Below are 17,563 nucleotides of genomic sequence, written 5' to 3' on the forward strand. Positions count from 1 at the left end.
GTGCTGGGTGGGGAGGGTGGAGAGTGGGAGCTGGAGGGGCCACAGCTTGGGCTGCCTCGGGCTTCAGATAGGAAGGGGCCGTCGCAACAGGCCTTCTGTGCACGGGCAGAATGCCCTCTGTGCGCACGTTGGCTTTTTCCTAAAGCAGCGTCCGGTCTGCTGAATGAGAAGTGGAAGTGGATCCGGAGTCTCCACTCCCCTGGCCCTGGGCCCTGCCCACTCCCCCTTCTCCCCATCTTGGAGTTTCCTCCCTCAGCGAGGTCGGGCGGGGGGGGGGGGCTGGGGGGGGACCTCCCGCTGCCCCTGCAGGCCAGGGCTCCTCGCCCCACACCAAGCACTCCAGGGCAGGAACTCCCATGGGGCCCGTTCCCCTTCTCTTTTCTTTTTCACCTTTAACTCTCATTTTTGAGTCACTGATAACTTCATCCTTTCGGTGCCCAGGTGTCGCCCCTCAAAGTGACATATTTGCATGTTAACAAATGTTAACCAAATCTGCTGAGGCTCACCACCAAGCAAACGAATAACTCTGAGCATGAGGACTTTCGGGCTGCAGGAAAGGCCATATTGAGCTACATCCATCTTTTTCGGCCTCCCTCACGCCTCGTCTGCCGGGGAGCCCCGGCCGAGCCCAGCAAACGCACACAGCCTGCCCTGGTGGTCGGCAGACCGGTGTCACCACTGTGACACCCAACTGTTTGTCCTCTTTCTGGGCTGGGAGCTTGGGAAGGCCCCCCACCCCAAGGGGACAAGCTCTGCAGCCCTCTGACCCGCATTCCCGGGCCCTGCTCCTGGTCCCCAAATATTGTCAAACCCTTGGTGGACACAGCCTGCGAACGACTTTCCTCCTTGGTTGTCCCCGCCCCCACCCCCACCCCCCCACCTCCCGCAAACTCCTAGCTGCTGCTTGGAGAATGCCTGGCTCTCCACTCAGGGCTGGAAGCCCAGCCGGGTTTTCTGTGCCCTGAGGGTTTTTCTTTTCTCTCTTCGTGACTAAGTGAACAGTGACTGGAAGATGGTGCCTGTAAATTAATATGGACTCCTCTCCACACCAGAGCCTGTGTGTGCGCTATAGTTAAGAACTCCTGGAGCTCTGTGGTCATCCTGGGCTCCGGGACCCCGAGTCACTGGTCTGCAGTGGACCCAGACGTCGGTGTGTGTGTTTGAGAGCTCCAGGTGATTCTTTTGTGCGTCTGTGGCTGAAACTCGGGCTGAGAGGCCGGCAAAGGGACCAGTATGTCTGGGGCCAAGCAGTGTTCTCCGCGGGATGGATTCTTCCCAGGAGAGGAGCATGTCTGGGAGTACTTTGGGTTGTCACCATTGGCATCTAGGAGGTAGAGGTGACGCCTGCTGTAGATATTCTAGAATGCACAGGACAGCCTCCCCCTGCCCCAGTATTACAAAGGATTATCCCTCCCTTGACATCCTCGATGTCCAAGAAGCCTGCACCCGGGAAAGTGAGAGGACTGTGTCTTCTGGCACCTTCTCCTCGGCCCGCCCTGCTGCAGGTTCTGCCGTAGCTGGAGGCCTGGGGGCGGAGGTTACCCCCTTTGCACACCCCTGAGTCTCTGCCCGCCCCTCCCCCAGCTGCCCTCCGGGTGCACCGCTGGAGACAGAAGAGGGGAAAGTCCTCTCCAGTCATTCGCACGCCCAAACAACATAACCACAGCGCCTCGTCTTCTCAGATCAGTGAGGGAGGAATTTTATTTTCCATATTGCCTGAAATGTAAACCTTCTAGCTATGCATTTTAAAGGTCAAATTACATTTTTGTCGTCTTAAGACCAGAAAACCAATTGTATTGAAGTGGAGAAAATTGAGGGCTTTGCTTTTGGGTCTATTTTTCATTATAGAATTCAACTCAGTCCTTAGGAAAAAATGGAGATGTTAAGAACGGACGCTGGTAGCTAATGAGGGACAGTCACTTTCATCAGCCGTTCTGTCTCTACCGGAGTCTTTTTCTCATTTTGCAATAAGATCACACAGCGCAGTGGGGCCGGGGATTGGGGGAGGATCTGAGGCCTGTGACAATGAATTCAGCAGCGAGTGCTTCTGTCCAGGGGTGGTTCTTTCCCTTCGGCACCTGGGCACACGTGGCGTCTGTCCAGCCACCCTCACGCTGGCCACAGTGGCATCCTCAGGTGTGCCAGCCCTTGTGCTCCCCAGCGTGAATGAAAACAGGCCTTTCTGTGTATCTTATGCTTCAGTGGTGGTTGAACACATACTTGCTCTCCGTTTAATTAGCCTCCCTTCATTAGGAGAGTCATTGAACTGTGGCGCTGTATGTACTTCGATAGATAAATGGAGAGGAAATGAGTATTGGGTGAAACACATCTGTGTCACAGAGAAGACGCTGTGACAACAGGCAAACGTGGCGAGTGTTGACAGGAGCACGGATAATGAGTAGAGACTCCATTTTAAAACTGTGTGGCTAAGCCCTGCTGGTGTGGCTCAGTGGTTGAGGATCGACCTATGAGCCAGGAGGTCACTGTTCAATTCCCAGTCAGGGCTCAGTCCCCAGCAGGGGGTGTGCAGGAGGCAGCCAATCAACGATTCTCTCTCATCATTGATGTTTCTATCTCACTCTCTCCTTCCCTTTCTCTCTCTGAAATCAATTTAAAAAAAATTTTTTTTAAAGATATAAAATGATGTGACTGAAATATAAGTATTCCTAGTGTCCCCACCAGTATCAGAGTGGTGTGTGTCCTGCAGGAAAGTAATGCTTTTCTCTGCCCTATTCAACAAGGGGTGTTGGTCGTGGATTACAGCAGAAGGGCTGAGGTTAGGGAGCTTTTAGCCACGTGGATTGTTATGTAATAATTTGACATCGCAGTGTGTGACATGATTGCTACATTTTGCCAGCACCTTAAACCAAGCATGTGATGGAGACAAAATCAAGAGTTTACATTATATTTTTATGGAATTTTTGAAGACATTGAATGAAAAGTCTCTATGTCCTTTTGCTCTGAACATGAATACAATCTTCCCATTGATCAAAACCTGTATAAACCAGACTTTCCTTCTCATATAATGACCTTCCTAAGTGCACACCTGCCCGTGACCTGTACCAAGTACTGCGCAATGGAAACTATCCAGGCCCGAGCCTCCTCCCCACACCCAGGATTCGCGATTTGCCCGCATCTTAGAAGAACGCACCGTATGGACCTGAACATACTCCTGCAAAGGATATCAAGAGGCAGTAGCAGAAGAGGCTAATAAATATATTTATGCCTCAGGAGGGCCGTATGCCTGGTTTTTGTTGCTGTCCTCCCTGACAAATTGCCCCAAATAGCTCCATTGCCTCGCTCTGCACCCGTCCCATAAACAGAAGCAGGCTCCAGGCCACGCCGAAGCTGTAGGAAGGGTAAGTCACGCCACACAGGAGCTCAAGGTGCCTGTGACTTTGCAACGAGGCGAGCCCCTGAGGTGCCGTGCATTTCAAATCTTGCCTCGTGTGTGAATGTGTCGCTCTAAATAGGTGGCGCTCGCATCTGGGAGGTGAAAGCTTCTCTTTTCCTATTTCCTTTCCTCCCCGAGGTTTTTCTCTGGGTTGGATGTTTCCCCGGGGCACTGCCAGGGCTCAGTGAATCACTCAGCAGGCGGGAAGAGCAGGTTGATAAATACAAAAAACTCCGGAACCAGCCTGAATAGCACCTCGTAGTAAGAGCCTTGCTGAGCCTCGCGTGTGATTACCGCCAGACGTTATGCCGGCTGCACACTTAGCCCGGGAAGTCGCTTCCCGTTCAGCGCAGCCTTCCTTGCAGGATAATAGCCCCCCCACCCCTACCCCCCAGAGCTGGAGAGCACGCGGTTGGCTCTAATTTCAGCTTGAAATCTGAAAAGATTTCTGAACCTTTTCAGCACATGAAGGCTACCGATCAGACCAGCTGGGTAACATGCTCCTTGAATAAGAATTGTTAGTTTCATTATAGAATGGAAATATGAAAGGGAATTAAGCAAATTGTTCTATCTTCACAATCCCAGAGTATGTATTATTTGTGTCTTTTTAATTTTATAGTATAATCCATTGTCACTGGAAAATAAGACAAATTTGTTCTTATATGTTAGTATAAATACAAAATACATTATAATTTCACAATTTCTGAGTGGACCTTGGAGCTTATTTCTGTTTATTAGATGGGTACAGAGTGAGACCAAGGCATTGTTTTGGGCAATTTGTAGCCAGGACAGCAGCAACTCATATAAAAGAATATATAAAATACCCAGAGTTACTCTAATAAAATTCCTTGTGAGTATGTTATGTTATTTTTCCTGTGACTGTAAATCTTTGGTTCTCAGTAGGCCAGTGGACTCTAACAAAAGTCACATGTTCGCCCTGACCGGTTTGGCTCAGTGGATAGAGTGTCGGCCTGCAGACTGAAGGTCCCCAGGTTTGATTCCGGTCAAGGGCATGTACCTTGGTTGCGGGCACATCCCCAGTGGGGAGTGTGCAGGAGGCAGCTAATCGATGTTTCTCTCTCATCGATGTTTCTAACTCTCTATCCCTCTCCCTTCCTCTCTGTAAAAATCAATAAAATATATATTTTTAAAGGAAGTCACATGTTCAAGGCTTATCAACCACTTACCTGGAGGCATGAGGTGTAGAGTTACAACAGCATTTAAATCCCATCTCCACATTTTCTAGCTCTGAAGATGGTTGAGTTTCTTAACTTCTACTCAGCTACAAAACAGGCGTGCCGCTGTCACTTTCTAGGGCTTTTGTGAAGATTCAGGTACAAGATACGCATTTCTTAGATTATTCCAGAAAATCTCTAGCCTGCACCTGAGAGAAGTCCCATCTATGTTGGGATAAGCATTTAGTGAATTTCTTTCCCTCTAACCCAGGACACTGGGAAGGCCGTCTCCTTCTCCTCTCTCTGTTTATTCAGCGTGCTGTGGGTCCCAGCCTAGAGATACGGATGTGTCATCACCACTCTTTGCTGTTTACTGCTCGGTGAAGAGAGAAGTAAGGCAAAGGGACCCAGGTTCCGAGTGGCCACTGCTGCCACCAGCCCAGCCCTCCTTCCCCTGGCCTGTCTCCCATGCCTTCTCTCTGCCTCCTCTTCCCCTTCCTTCACTCGTCCATCCAGTAGGTAGATGATGTGTGACCAGCTGGTGCCTCAGAGGTTGGCATCACAGGGAGCCTCAGAGGCCCATTCATTCCCAGCGTCCCCCGTCTGTGGGTGCCGGGCCCAGGGCTATGCATTCAGAAAGCACAGTGGGGACCATCACCTGGAGAACATTGCTAAGGGATGAGAGAGATCTCTTTCCCAAAAAACATACCAGGTCCCGTGGGAGCAGACAAGCAGGCTGTGGAGCGTGTGGGGGGGAGGGGCCCAGCAGCCCCGGCTGTTACCTCGGGCCCTGAGTGACCATGTCCTCGTGCAGAGAGACCCCTGCAGAGAGAAGTTTGCTTTCTCTCCCATAGAAGTCGTTTTAGGTTTGTTTGTTTTTCTGAAGGGGGTGGTGGTAACTCGTACCATTTTTGTAGCTATAGAAACTGAGACCAGTTAAGTGGCTTTCCTTGAATAGTGATCACCATGGAAAGAAACGAAACTAAGAAGTAATTAGCAAAGCTGAGAAATCCTAGTAAGCAAAATCACACGTAAAATTCTAAATGGAGGTGTGTAAGGACTACAGATTTTTCCTGTTGAACGTGGAATTCATAGAAGTCGCAGGATTTTGCAACTCTTAGAAATTTTAAGGAGAAAGAGGAATCCCTGTGTTTGTTTTTCAATCAGCTGTGTCTGATTTGAGGGACTCCCGTGTTTCCTACGTGTTGGGAGTTGGTCCTGGTGCGCCATCTGCGTGTGTCTCATCCCAGAAATGCACCTCAGACAGCGTGATGAAATGTTCATTAGCTGTGCTGCCGATCATCGTAGGATTCCAAAGCATGCAGACGGGGAGGTGCTAACATTAACAGATGATATTACCTCCGATAAAAAATAATAGAAATAAAACAGCCTGGCCTGGTTGGCAGCTGAGTGCATTGGAGAGCGCCGTGCACAGGCACCTGTCGTAGGTGTTGGGCTGCCCTCCTCCCGCCTGGGAATAGAGAAGCTCAGTGTTGCTGCGTCTGTGCCCGGGAAATGGGTAAGCTGAACCCCGACTGGCTTGGCCCTGGGCCCTAGAGCGTGTGGTAATACCTGAGGAGATGGCCTGGACATGGCACCCTGGCACTGTGCACCCCCAATGTGTACGTGGAGCTTGTCTGCCCCTCGCCGGGAGGGGAAGTCCTGTCACTCCAGGGAGGGGACCTGGGTGCCTGAACCTGTGGGCAGTACAGGCGGGCTCTTCTCTTGTGCTCCCTCCTGAGCCCCAGCCCCCCTCCCCCGACCACACCAACACACACACACACACACACACACACACACACACACACACACGGCGGCCCTTGGGCGCTGCAAGGTGCCAGGAGCCCAGCAGGCGTCCCTCGGGCGCTCACGGTGCTCACCGCTGGTGCAGTGGTGAGGAGGGAGCCCCCGTGGGGGGATGTGTGCAGTGTGGGAGAAATTGAAGTTCTTTACACGGGAATCCTTGCATTAGCGAGTGTTGCTCACTTGTGTGCTGTGTGTAGAACGCGGGGGCCAGACGGCGGAGTCAGCATCAGCATCCCCCAGCCCCCTCGCCCAGCAGCGAACACAGCCTCTTCCCTCGATGGCGGACAGGAGACCTTCCTCGGCCTGCGGGGCTCTGGGCTCCTCGCTGTCTCCTTCCAGAAGCTCTGCTTGCTTCGCTCCGCTTGGCAGCTGAGGGTTAAGGCAGCTCCAGCCCGAAGCATTTCCTCCATAAGGAGGTTCTGAAACAGAACTGTGGCTATGAGATGGGCCAGGCCATTTCTCCACTGCAGGCCTGAGGCAGACGCCCCGTGGCCCATGCCCCGAGGTGGGAGGGGCCCCTCTGAACCCCAGCATCTACCTCCAGCTGCTGCTGCACATGGATGCCTTCACATGCCCTTTGAGATTCTGCGTTTGTGCCTCAGTGTCCCCAGCTGGTTCTGCTCACAGCTCAGCAGCGTGTGGCTGCTCCTGTCCCAGCACCTTCGTCTGGGAAGAGCTGAGACCTGACCCAGCCCATCCCGCTGCCAGCCGAAGCAGCCGGTCCCTCGGGCCTCGGTCCGGCTTACAGAAGAGTCCTCCACGGAGCAGGGACGGGTCGCTCCATCCTGCTGAAGTGCCTTTCCGATTCTTTTTATTGTTGTTATTATGAGTCCTCTACAGAAAGGAATCGAGACAGCGGGGACGTTCTTATAAAATGACACTTTATCTCCGTGATTAACTATATAATAAACCGTAAAGGCTCCGCCATGGTAATCTCCTTCTCTTCACACCTTATTGCTTTGATAATAAACGCTGTTTTATGGCAACAGAATAAAACTTTACTGTCCGGAGAGTTTGGGTGAAACGAGGAGGTGTGTTTTGGAAGGGAAAGGGCGCATCTGAAGCCCATGAGGTCAGCGTGGGTTTATGTGAGCTCAGTGCAGGTGGCACGTGGTCACGTGGCTGAAGTCGGTGACCTCGGGACCGTACCCGACCACGGAGAGGCCTCGCAGTGGCCGGCGGACAGCCGTGGCAGCGTTCTGTGTGCCAGTCCGGTTCCGGCAACCACTGCGGAAAGCAGAAATGTTCAAAACTTAGAGTCGCAGGTGATTAGCGGAGGGAGAGCACAGATTTCAATAATTTATCGCCGTCTCAATTTGAGAACAGAATCATTAACTACCTGTTTTGATTTGAAGCCAAACCCTGTGTGGTTTGGTGAATATCGGTGCACTTTTATTCATCAGTTTGTGTCTCAAATGATTAGATTCCGTCAGAGACAAACATGATATAAATTGTTGCATAAGCGTGATTTATGTGCAAGCACCACAATATACCAATTAAGGAGAAGTTTCATTATTGATGCCACAGGAAAATGAATATGCTTTCTTCCCTTACATTCATCACGATCAAGCAATTTTTGTGGAGCAACTCACAATAGTCTAAGATCACACAGCTTTTAAACACTCGGCCTTTCCCTGAAGATGTGATGATTAAACAGAGGCCTGAAGGGATGCTCGGACTTAATGAGAGGAAGAAGCGTTGCCTTCCAGCCGAGGCAAAGGCATGTGCCACGCCCTGTGGCAAGTTGCGAGCAGAGCTCCTGCCCTCCTGGAAGCTTACATGAGATCCCCCAGCAAGGCCTTGGCGCTCTGTTCAACGTGCCTGGGACGCAGCAAGCTGCCAGGATGTGCTAGCCAAGACCAGCCTCATTTTGAGGTAACTGAGGGCGGACATGGCCACACAGGTGTACCCGGAAAGCAAGCAGGTGACCTTTGTGCCTCCCTGTGGGCATGTGGTTGGCGACACTGTCTGTGACTTTTCTGTGACTCCTCAGCTCTCAGCTGGCATTCCTCTCAAAGGCTCTCCCTCCCTCCAGCCTCCACAGCTGGTAACTCCGCCCCAGGGTTTCGCCCAGCATCTGGCCTGGTCCCGCCCGTGGAGCTGTCTGTCACCAGGCGGCACTGCAGTGTCTCTCTGTCCGGTGCCTCTAAGATTCAATAGGACGTGCGAACGGCACTGATGAAATGCCTCGTGCAGCCGATGCCACACCACCAGGCCCCGTGGGCACCTGGGAGGCTCAGACAGGCTTTTCTCTTGGCCCTTCCTGTGGTCTGGCGCTCAGCTTGGTGCAGCAGCCGCCAGAGGACGGGCTGGCCTCCACGGCCCGGCCCCTGCACCCACCTCCCACGGCTGCTCCTCCCTCCAGGCCTGCGGCCTTGAAAGCAGAGCCCAAGGAAAGGCTCCGGCGCCCCTCGTGCGGTGCCTGAGGGAGGCTCAGCAGGAGCTGTCGGGCCGGGTGTGCCTTCAGATCCTTGGTTCCGACGAGGGGCCTGACTCAGCAGATTCCCAGCTGCCTGTATCCACGGGAGTTTTGAACACAGTCGCACAGAGCAGCACCTGAATTACTAAGACGCTGAGAACAGTGTTTTGTTGAAATACCAGAGGCACAGAAGCCTGGTTTGGTGCCAACTTCACGGGCTTTTTCACATCCTCACATAGGCATGAAGCAGATTAACAGTGAGTTGTGCGTAGCCTCCATTCCTCCAGTGGCAGGCCCAGGAGGCCGAACTCACCATTGTGTGAGTGCCCAGCTTTGTGTCCTATGCATCAGACCTGGGGGGGAGGGTGTATTGTGCCCCAGATGTCCATTGTCCATCTCCTAAACCCTCTGGGTACATAATGATATTAACAGATTTAATCAGATTTACTGATGCCAAAGGAAAATGAATATGCAAAAACTGGCCATGATTTTGGAGCTGGCAAAAAATTTGCAGCGGCCTTTCCTACACTCTTCTCCTCACCCAACACACACAAGCTGCAGGGCCTGTGGCCTGGGGGGGTCAGAGGGGGTGGGGACTTGGTGAGGCTGTCTGGATACCCCCAGGCTTGTACCCATGGATGCATTTCCTATGTGGTATACTCTGCGAGCTCTCAAAACCTGGAGACCAGTTAGAAGCCTTCTGTTTGGTTGAGGGTCGGGGAGCCCTAATTTCTTCTTGCCATCACCGTTTTCTTCCCTCTTCTGGTTCTCACTATTTCCCAGTAATTTCAGCAGATCCTCTCACCTCTCCCCAAAGAATGTAGGCTCCCCAAGGATGGTAGTAATTTTTTTTCATTCACAGCGGTATTCCCAGCCTCACCACCCTTGCCTAGTACATGGCAGACACTTGGCAAATATTTGTTCCACGGATGAAGGTTTTGCCAGTCTCCCCCTGTTTCTAGTGCTGTCTGTGGCATATTCCTGTGCAGCCATCCCAAACCCAGGCCACCCGCTGCACACCACTGAGGAAGAGGAGGGAGGACAAGTTACCTGCCAGTCTCCCGTGACCTGCCACCCAGTAGTCCGCTGGCCTCTTCCCGAGCCCTAAGGCCCAAAGCGGTTGTCCGGGACTCCTGTTCCGTGCCCTGTGGAGCAATGTTCATTGGAAGATGCTTGAAACGCTTTCCTGGGAGAATGAGGAGGCATAGACTCATGTGATAGAGCATGTGGGTGGATTGACCAGCAGCCGCATTTCTCAAAAGTAAATGGCTTCCCCCCCCCCCCATCCCTCCATCCCCCCGGCCCACAGCCAGAGTCTGGGAGAGTGAAGCACGGAGACCCTAGAGAACTTACCAGCCTCCATGACCCGTGCACCAGTTTTTAAAATATGTATTATATTGTTGTGGAACTTGGGAACTCGTAGGGCAAAAATACTCCCAAATTCAAATTCAAAGCGGTGCCATCCTGGAAGTCCGAAAGGCTTGTTTCTAGACTTGCTGACAGTGATTTAATCAGCAGCTGTCACCGTGTCATCCCTGGGCACGTCCCTCCACGTCGCCTCATTTCGGAAAAGCAGAGTGTGCGGCTGGCGTTGCCACAGGGAAATAGTTATGGTGATTTCGCATTTTGTTTAATGAAAATAACCTTCCTTTTACTTCCAGTGCTTATTACAAGTTCGTCTTTGATTACGCATTCTTAGCTTTGGTTTCTGTTTTGTTTCCCCTCAGCATCATTGACAAAGAAGTTTCCTTGATGGCAGAAATGGACCAAGTCAAAGAAGAAGCCAGTAAGTACACCCCTCGTGGCTGGGCCAGGGGCCTCCCGTCGGAAGCTGTCTGTAGGTCAGACTGACCGTGATATGGATTCCGAGTTGGGTCCTGAAATCCACGCAGTTTCCCGGCTCTGGAGCGCCATCACCTTGGGCAGTACATCACTTAGCCCCTGGGGACTTCCGTGACCTTGTGACCTCATGTGGGAAGGGGCATAGCCTCGCCCACTGCGCACGTGCAGAATGGGCACTCGGCAAGTACCAGGTGTCCCAGGAGTTATTTCAAGTCCAGAGGGACTTTGGTGCGTATACTGGGCTACTTCCAGTAGTTGGATTTAAAATGACATTAATTTTCGTATTAAACTTTAAAACATAACTTTTAAGCCTTCACAACTTACAAATCTCGCTCTACAACTTGCACAGTCCTCTTCACTTGGTCCTTTTTTAGGTTCAACTAACTGATGTCCAACCAAATTTAATTTCCTAAAAAAAAATAAGTCCCATTTGAAACTTAAATTCCTCTTCACATTTTAAAGAACATTTATGAATTTAATATGTCTGGTCTTTATTTTTTTAGCACGTCAGGCGTCTGACCAGGCAAACTCACAAACCTAATGGGCAGAGCACCCCAAGCTTGTCAGCAGCTCTGCTAAGATGAGCAGCTCAGACTTAGAGATGCACTCGGTGAAGTTTTCCTGACCCGCTCCAGTTCCGTTCACAGACTTAGGCGCATTGGCTGACACCTGCCAGCTTGATGCCTCAAAAGAAGATGAATTGCATGTTTTAAATTGAAATCACAAGTGAGATTGCCCAATGTACCAGACACTGAACAATGAACACACTCAGACCATCTTGATCATTGCAAAACTTTTCCTAGTTTTAACATAAAGTATTTGTTCCCTGGGTTTGATTTATTTTGTTATCTTCAGACGCGTCTCTAAATCTTTCCACTGCTGCGAGGTTCCGCGACAGCAGGTGGGGCAGATTTGCCGTCTCAAATGGGCCGAGGCTCGTGGGTTGGAAATTCCAGCCGAGACAAGATTGCACAATCAGATCCAACACCAGCCCAAGGGGACACGCGGGAGCCCTCTCTCAGCATTGACTTCAGCCTGCTCTGGTCACGGGAACCCTGAGACCATGTTTTTAAGCTGGGATTTACTTTTACAATTCCTATCCCCTGAGCATTTTAAATTCTCCATCTTTACCGAAATTTCATCATGTGAATTAGACAGATGGCAGTCTGCAGCCCCAGCCGGGTTTCAGCTAAATGCCTTCACTTTGACGGCACTGCATCTCTGTTACCGGAATGAAGGCTCGGGCCAGATTCTGCATTCTTTTCACATTCTTCTCGCCTGGCCCGTGTCCATACGTCAGTAGTCCCTTCATGGGAAATAGCTATTGTTATTTTTCTTACCCAGCTTTTCTAAATAATTACAAGCAAATTTCCAGGATCTAAAATAGAGCAGGTTTGATTAAATAAAACTAAATGTGGCCCAGGGTCCAGCTGTGGGATAGTGAGGTCATCACACCGTCCCTTCCATAGAGACGTTGTTTTATGCTTCTGCAGTTGGTTGGTTTCTGAGGTAAAAGTGGATTTCCACTGGAGGGGATGTTTCCTATGTCTCGGGTAAAGCTGATCTTCCCTTTTCCGTTTCATGCCCTATTGGTAACAGCATTAAGAGCTCACACAGGCACAAATGCTCCCCTGGCACCCAAGCGGAAAGCTGCGGGCACATCACTGCCTGAGAGGTTAACACAACACCCGCGATTTCGTGCGCTCGTTCTTCTTCTCCGGACAGTGCTCGGTGCCAGGACCTAAGGAACTCGGAACCTCTCAGGAGAGCACCCCGTTTCCACATCTCGCTCGGTCAGGAAACATGACCGTGTGCTGCCCTGTGTCTGAGCATGTTAGTGCCTGGGACAGCCACGGGGAGGCCTGCGGGAGCTCTCTGGCCGCTGCCCAGAGCTGGGGAAGCAGAACCGAGTTCAAGTCCAAGTTCCACCCATTTACTGGCTGTGTGACCTTGAACCATTTTGTGAATGTCTCAAACTCTGTGGTTGCACATCAGAAAAGGGGGAATAAGACTAGTCTCGAGGCCCAGCCTGCATGGCTCAGTGCTTGAGTGTCAACCTGTGAACCAGGAGGTCACAGTCAGGGCACATGGCCAGGTTTTTGGCTCGGTCTCCAGTGTGGGGTGTGCAGGAAGCAGCCGATCAATGATTCTCTCTCATCATTGGTGTTTCTGTCTCTCTCTCCCTCTCCCTTCCTCTCTGAAATCAATAAAGATATATTAAAAAGAATAGTATCTATCTCAAATAGCTATTGTAAAGGTGAAATGAGAAAATCCGTGCCAGGCACTTAGCTCTGTTAGCAAAGGGCAGCCCAGCCCCCTCCTGGACAGTCACACGGTGCAGGTCAGGGGCCATGCGGCATCTCAGGTGACAGGCCTGTGTCAGCCGTGTCGTCTCCACACACAGAAGCTGGGAGACTCTCTCCCACAAGGTAACGAACCGTCTGTACAGCCACCACCTTGAGCTTGCTTATCTACTGCCTCACGAGTACTTTTCATTTCCTGCACACGGTAGAAACCATATTTCCTCAATTATAACATAAGCTCCTAATATCCCTCATGGCACCTAACACAATACTGAGAAGGCTGTAGGTACTTTCTAATATTTGTTAAACAAACCATTGTAATTAATTCAGTGTCTATAGGCTGCGGGACCCAATATCGGTGAACGTTAAGGTAATTACAAACAGAGAAAGTATATTCTAGATCAGTGGTTCTCAACCTGTGGGTCCCGACCCCTTTGGGGGTTGAACGACCCTTTCACAGGAAAACACATATATAATTACATATTGTTTTTGTGATTAATCACTATGCTTTAATTATGTTCAATTTGTAACAATGAAAATACATCCTGCTTATCAGATATTTACATGACGATTCATAACAGTAGCAAAATTACAGTTATGAAGTAGCAACGAAAATAATTTTATGGTTGGGGGTCACCACCACATGAGGAACTGTATTAAAGGGTCGAGGCATTAGGAAGGTTGAGAACCACTGTTCTAGATGAATACATCTCGCTCTATTAATAATATTCGTAGTGAGCTTTTCTGGAATGTACGGTACTAGCCACTTCTCATCGTTACTGCGTGTAGCTTCCCAGTGGCCTCGCGAGGCGTGGGGCTATCACACTGTGCAGATGCGGGGACCAGGCTGCCGGAGTGCGGTGGCCCCAGACTTTGTCCGGGTACCAGGGAGGGGAAGGCCCACATGGGCAGGTTCCTGGAGAGCCAAGTTGGCCAGAAATGTGGGAAGAAAACATTACTTTACACTAATAGGAACACAGACACATTGTGAAATAAAATGCAGGATTCACAAGAATTTTTTCAGGAATAAAAAGGATTTCAAAGAATCTTTGTACCCGAAGAGCTACTTCTGCCCCAGCTCCCTGCGTCCCAGGGTTTCAAGGACTCTCCCCGCGATGGAGCTTTATTTACGAAGCCCTCAACATTGTCCAAGGCCCAGGCAATAGGAGCAAGCTCCCAGTGTGTTTCAGGAACTTGAAGGAATGTCTAATTCCTGTTGAGAAAACGGCTTTCAGCACGCCAGATGCTGTTCACAAAAGTGCCTAAATAATCTGAACCGAGTCCTGCGTGCAGCGGAAGCCTAACGCTGCGTGAACTGTCCCCTCCACAGAGGCGTCAAAGGAGGGTGCTTTCACAACACACTTGTTATTCTATTTTAAATTTTAGGATCAATGAATTTTAGGATCCGATCTGGTTTTGTTTTTTGCTTTTTACTTCTGTGATTGATGTTTTTGAGGTGAAATAAATGCCTCTCCCCAAAGCATGTAGCTTTAGATCTCAAGTTTTAAGGCTTTCTCATCATGAACGGCTTTGAAATGTTAATGAGACTATATGTAAAACTCATCCCAACACTTGCTGATGCAACATTTGCATTCCCTTGCACATCTACAAGAGTGTAAACTAAGGCTTTATTGGTGACCTTGCACCTGCATTCCTATTTTAGGACCCGTTTATCTCTATTTCTATAAAATCTTTTGTTTGGTGTGAATGCCCAAGTTCTACCTAATCAAAAAGAACAATTGCCCCTAATTGTCACCAGTCCCATAAATGATCCGTTAAGAAACGTCAGCTCTGCTTAACTGTGTCCTCACTCAGGGTCCGCTGACCCCTGTGCTAGCTGTTGTCAAGTCTGGGCCTTCAGAATTTTTTAAGACTTTGCACAAAGAAAGTACTTTCTTTCATCTTCTTACTCAAAAATAATTTTTCCATGCTCCAGACATTAGTCCCGTCCATAGGTTGAATATACTGGCAAACAAATATTCAAAGGTACGAGTCCTAGATGTTAAGTGGCCCCCGTGGAAAAGGAACTTCTGTCCTCTCTGCATATTCCTTTTAAGTAGCGGATTGGTTCATTCATTCAGTCCATTCAGCCAACATGTGTGCCAGCCCTGAGGTGTTATGGACGCAAATAACAGCATGTGCGGTCACTGCTGTGATGGGAGATGCCTGTTGCAGAAGCCGGGCAGGTGACATTCATCAGCTGACAGGGCAGGGAGGGACCAGGCCCGGTGAGCGCCGAGCTCCGCCTGAAAAGGGCAGCAAGTTCTCAGCCCCAGCCAGCTGCTGCCACAGGGAAATGCTCGCCAACCGTGGCCAGAAATTCTAGTTATCTGAAGAGAAGCCAGAGTCCAGCTCTCACACGGACTCCCCTTATTTTCAAATGTGGGCAGTTAATTTCAAAAATCAACTTGTCATGTGCAGAACAAACAAAACATATGCGCTCTGTAGCCAAAGGTGAAAGTGGGTCACCTTCTCGTGCCCTCTGGTCTGACTGGGTAACCTGGGACATGGTGCGGTGACACGCTGTCTATGGTCAGATGGGAATTCCCTGTATTCCGCAAGGCCGCCAGGCCTAGACTGGCCTCTGCCCAGCTACCTGGTGTACGCAGGAGGCGGGGGAGTCCCGGTGAATAGCTAGAGCATGATTAGAGTAGTTTGGCAGATGGTAAGGCTTTACTTGTAGATTTCTTATTTTATTGACATCTCAGCAAAAACATAATGTTTCTCTGTCTGACTGAAGAATGGTTTCTGATGTGCAGGAAGTCTTCTTAACTCTGGACTGCCTCTGAACTTCTTGGGGGGTTTTAAGGTGACTGTTTTTGACATTTACGAAGTAAGAACTCTCACAGTGAGAAGTCACATTGTTTGGCTCTGCGTGTGTGCTGCGAATCAGGTCTAAGGAAGCAGTTGACCTTCGTTCAACCTAGAACAGGATGTGTTGTGTGCATAGTATCTTAGTTAGATGGGCCTCTCCTTTCTTATAACTCAAAATATTTGTCCAGAGGAATGAAGGCATATCCTGTGTGGCTTGAATTAGAGAGCTTCAAGTCTATCTGTTGAAAGATCAGACTTCATATTAAATCTCACCCCATAGGTTTGTGCTCATTGCTTTTGAGTTTCATGATCTTTTGGGAAACACACACATGTACACACACGCACGTGAACACACAGATTAACTTGTGGCTTACTACATCTACGTGAGCCTTAGTCCATCTGGCAGATGTGTGAAATGTGGTACCAGCGAGCTCCCTGGTGTCTTCGCTGTGTGTGCAGATGCTAAGGAGTGCCCACAAATCCAGCTCAAAGGGGCTTTGACTTGCCCTTGAGATGTTTCCATGGAGACACTAAAAACAAAGCCAGGACACTCTGGTCTGGAACCTCCATCTGATTGCAGAATGGAAACATATCTGCAGAGTGTCAAAAGAAAAGGCATTTTTAGCTCACAAAGATCCAATCAAGTGAACCCTTTATGTCATACTCCAGTAACACAGCTGGTTGCCCCGGGTGTGTGTAAAGGTTCAGGAAGCTTGATGCTGTTAGAATTTAGCAGGACAGCACACAGAAGAATGAGTTTGGCTTAATGGACTCCTATCTTTGTAATACCATTCAGATAGGATTTTAATATGTGTCCTTTTTTTGAAATAGCTGTTCTGAGTAACGCACACATTTAAAAGTCCAGATTAAGTCAGTGAGACCAGATGCCAGTGAGGAAAATGAAGAAGACTGTGTGTGGGTGTGCAGTGAATCAGAGGGATCGTGTTTGTTGGGATGGGTGGGCGAGGACATCCAGAAACGGGTGATTGGTGATGAGCACCAACTCGAACCCACCTCGATGACCAACTCAGAAAGCAGCCATGGTCCAGCTGGGTGACCACTCTACTGAAGGAGAACTGACTCCCAGAAGTCAGGTCACTTCCTGTGTTTACATCGCTGACCCTAACGTATTCCCTCTCACTTGGCAGTGGAGATCCTGACTGCTCGTCAGAAGAAGGCAGAAGAACTGAAGAGGCTCACTGACCTGGCCAGTCAGATGGCAGAGATGCAGCTGGCCGAACTCAGGGCAGAGATCAAGGTCAGTTTCCAGCAACCGCAGCCTGGGTCCCGAGCCCTGAGCCCGAGACCCGACCCCATCACGTGCGTGTGGCACCCATAGAGCTGCTCTCTGAGGACCCAGCGTCTCACACCCAGCTCCCTTTCGCAAGGCTGAAATTGAGAACAGGAGGCTGAAGAGCCTTCTAATCGCTGTATTTCCGTATATATGGTTTGAACGGGCATTAATAGGGAGGGAGGTACAAGCTATTTTCTTAGGCAGTGGGGACTGACCTAAATACAATGCATTCAAACATGAATTACAGCTGAGATGGGATGTTATTTTCACCTCATGTAACTTATGTGTGTGTATATAAACACACCATGTGAACACACTAAGTCTGAACGTAGTGGAACAGTAAGGATTCTAGAGAATACACCGTATGTGGAGACCTCTTCCCTACGTCCTTGCCTAGCTTAGTTGCCCTTTTGTTAAGGGTACCACCCACAAGTACGTGTCCACTAGATTTCAGGGGTGAGCAGCAGAAACTGACCCTGGCTACCCTCCAGAACAAGTAAAATGTGAAAGAGCATG

At 49.9% G+C, this 17,563-nt stretch overlaps 1 protein-coding gene across 2 annotated transcripts in view; it reads left to right on the plus strand.

Moving 5' to 3' along the window:
- SPATS2L (spermatogenesis associated serine rich 2 like) overlaps positions 1–17,563 on the plus strand; it is a 121,661-nt gene that overhangs the window by 95,892 nt on the left and 8,206 nt on the right. For both annotated transcript variants that reach the window (XM_023759948.1, XM_023759944.1), the window contains 2 exons: positions 10,522–10,580; positions 16,902–17,011. In XM_023759948.1, coding sequence (XP_023615716.1) covers positions 10,522–10,580; positions 16,902–17,011 — 169 coding nt within the window. The remainder of the gene's footprint in view (positions 1–10,521; positions 10,581–16,901; positions 17,012–17,563) is intronic.

Source organism: Myotis lucifugus, unplaced genomic scaffold, assembly GCF_000147115.1.
Source record: "Myotis lucifugus unplaced genomic scaffold, Myoluc2.0 scaffold_3, whole genome shotgun sequence".
In the NCBI taxonomy this organism is placed as follows: domain Eukaryota; kingdom Metazoa; phylum Chordata; class Mammalia; order Chiroptera; family Vespertilionidae; genus Myotis; species Myotis lucifugus.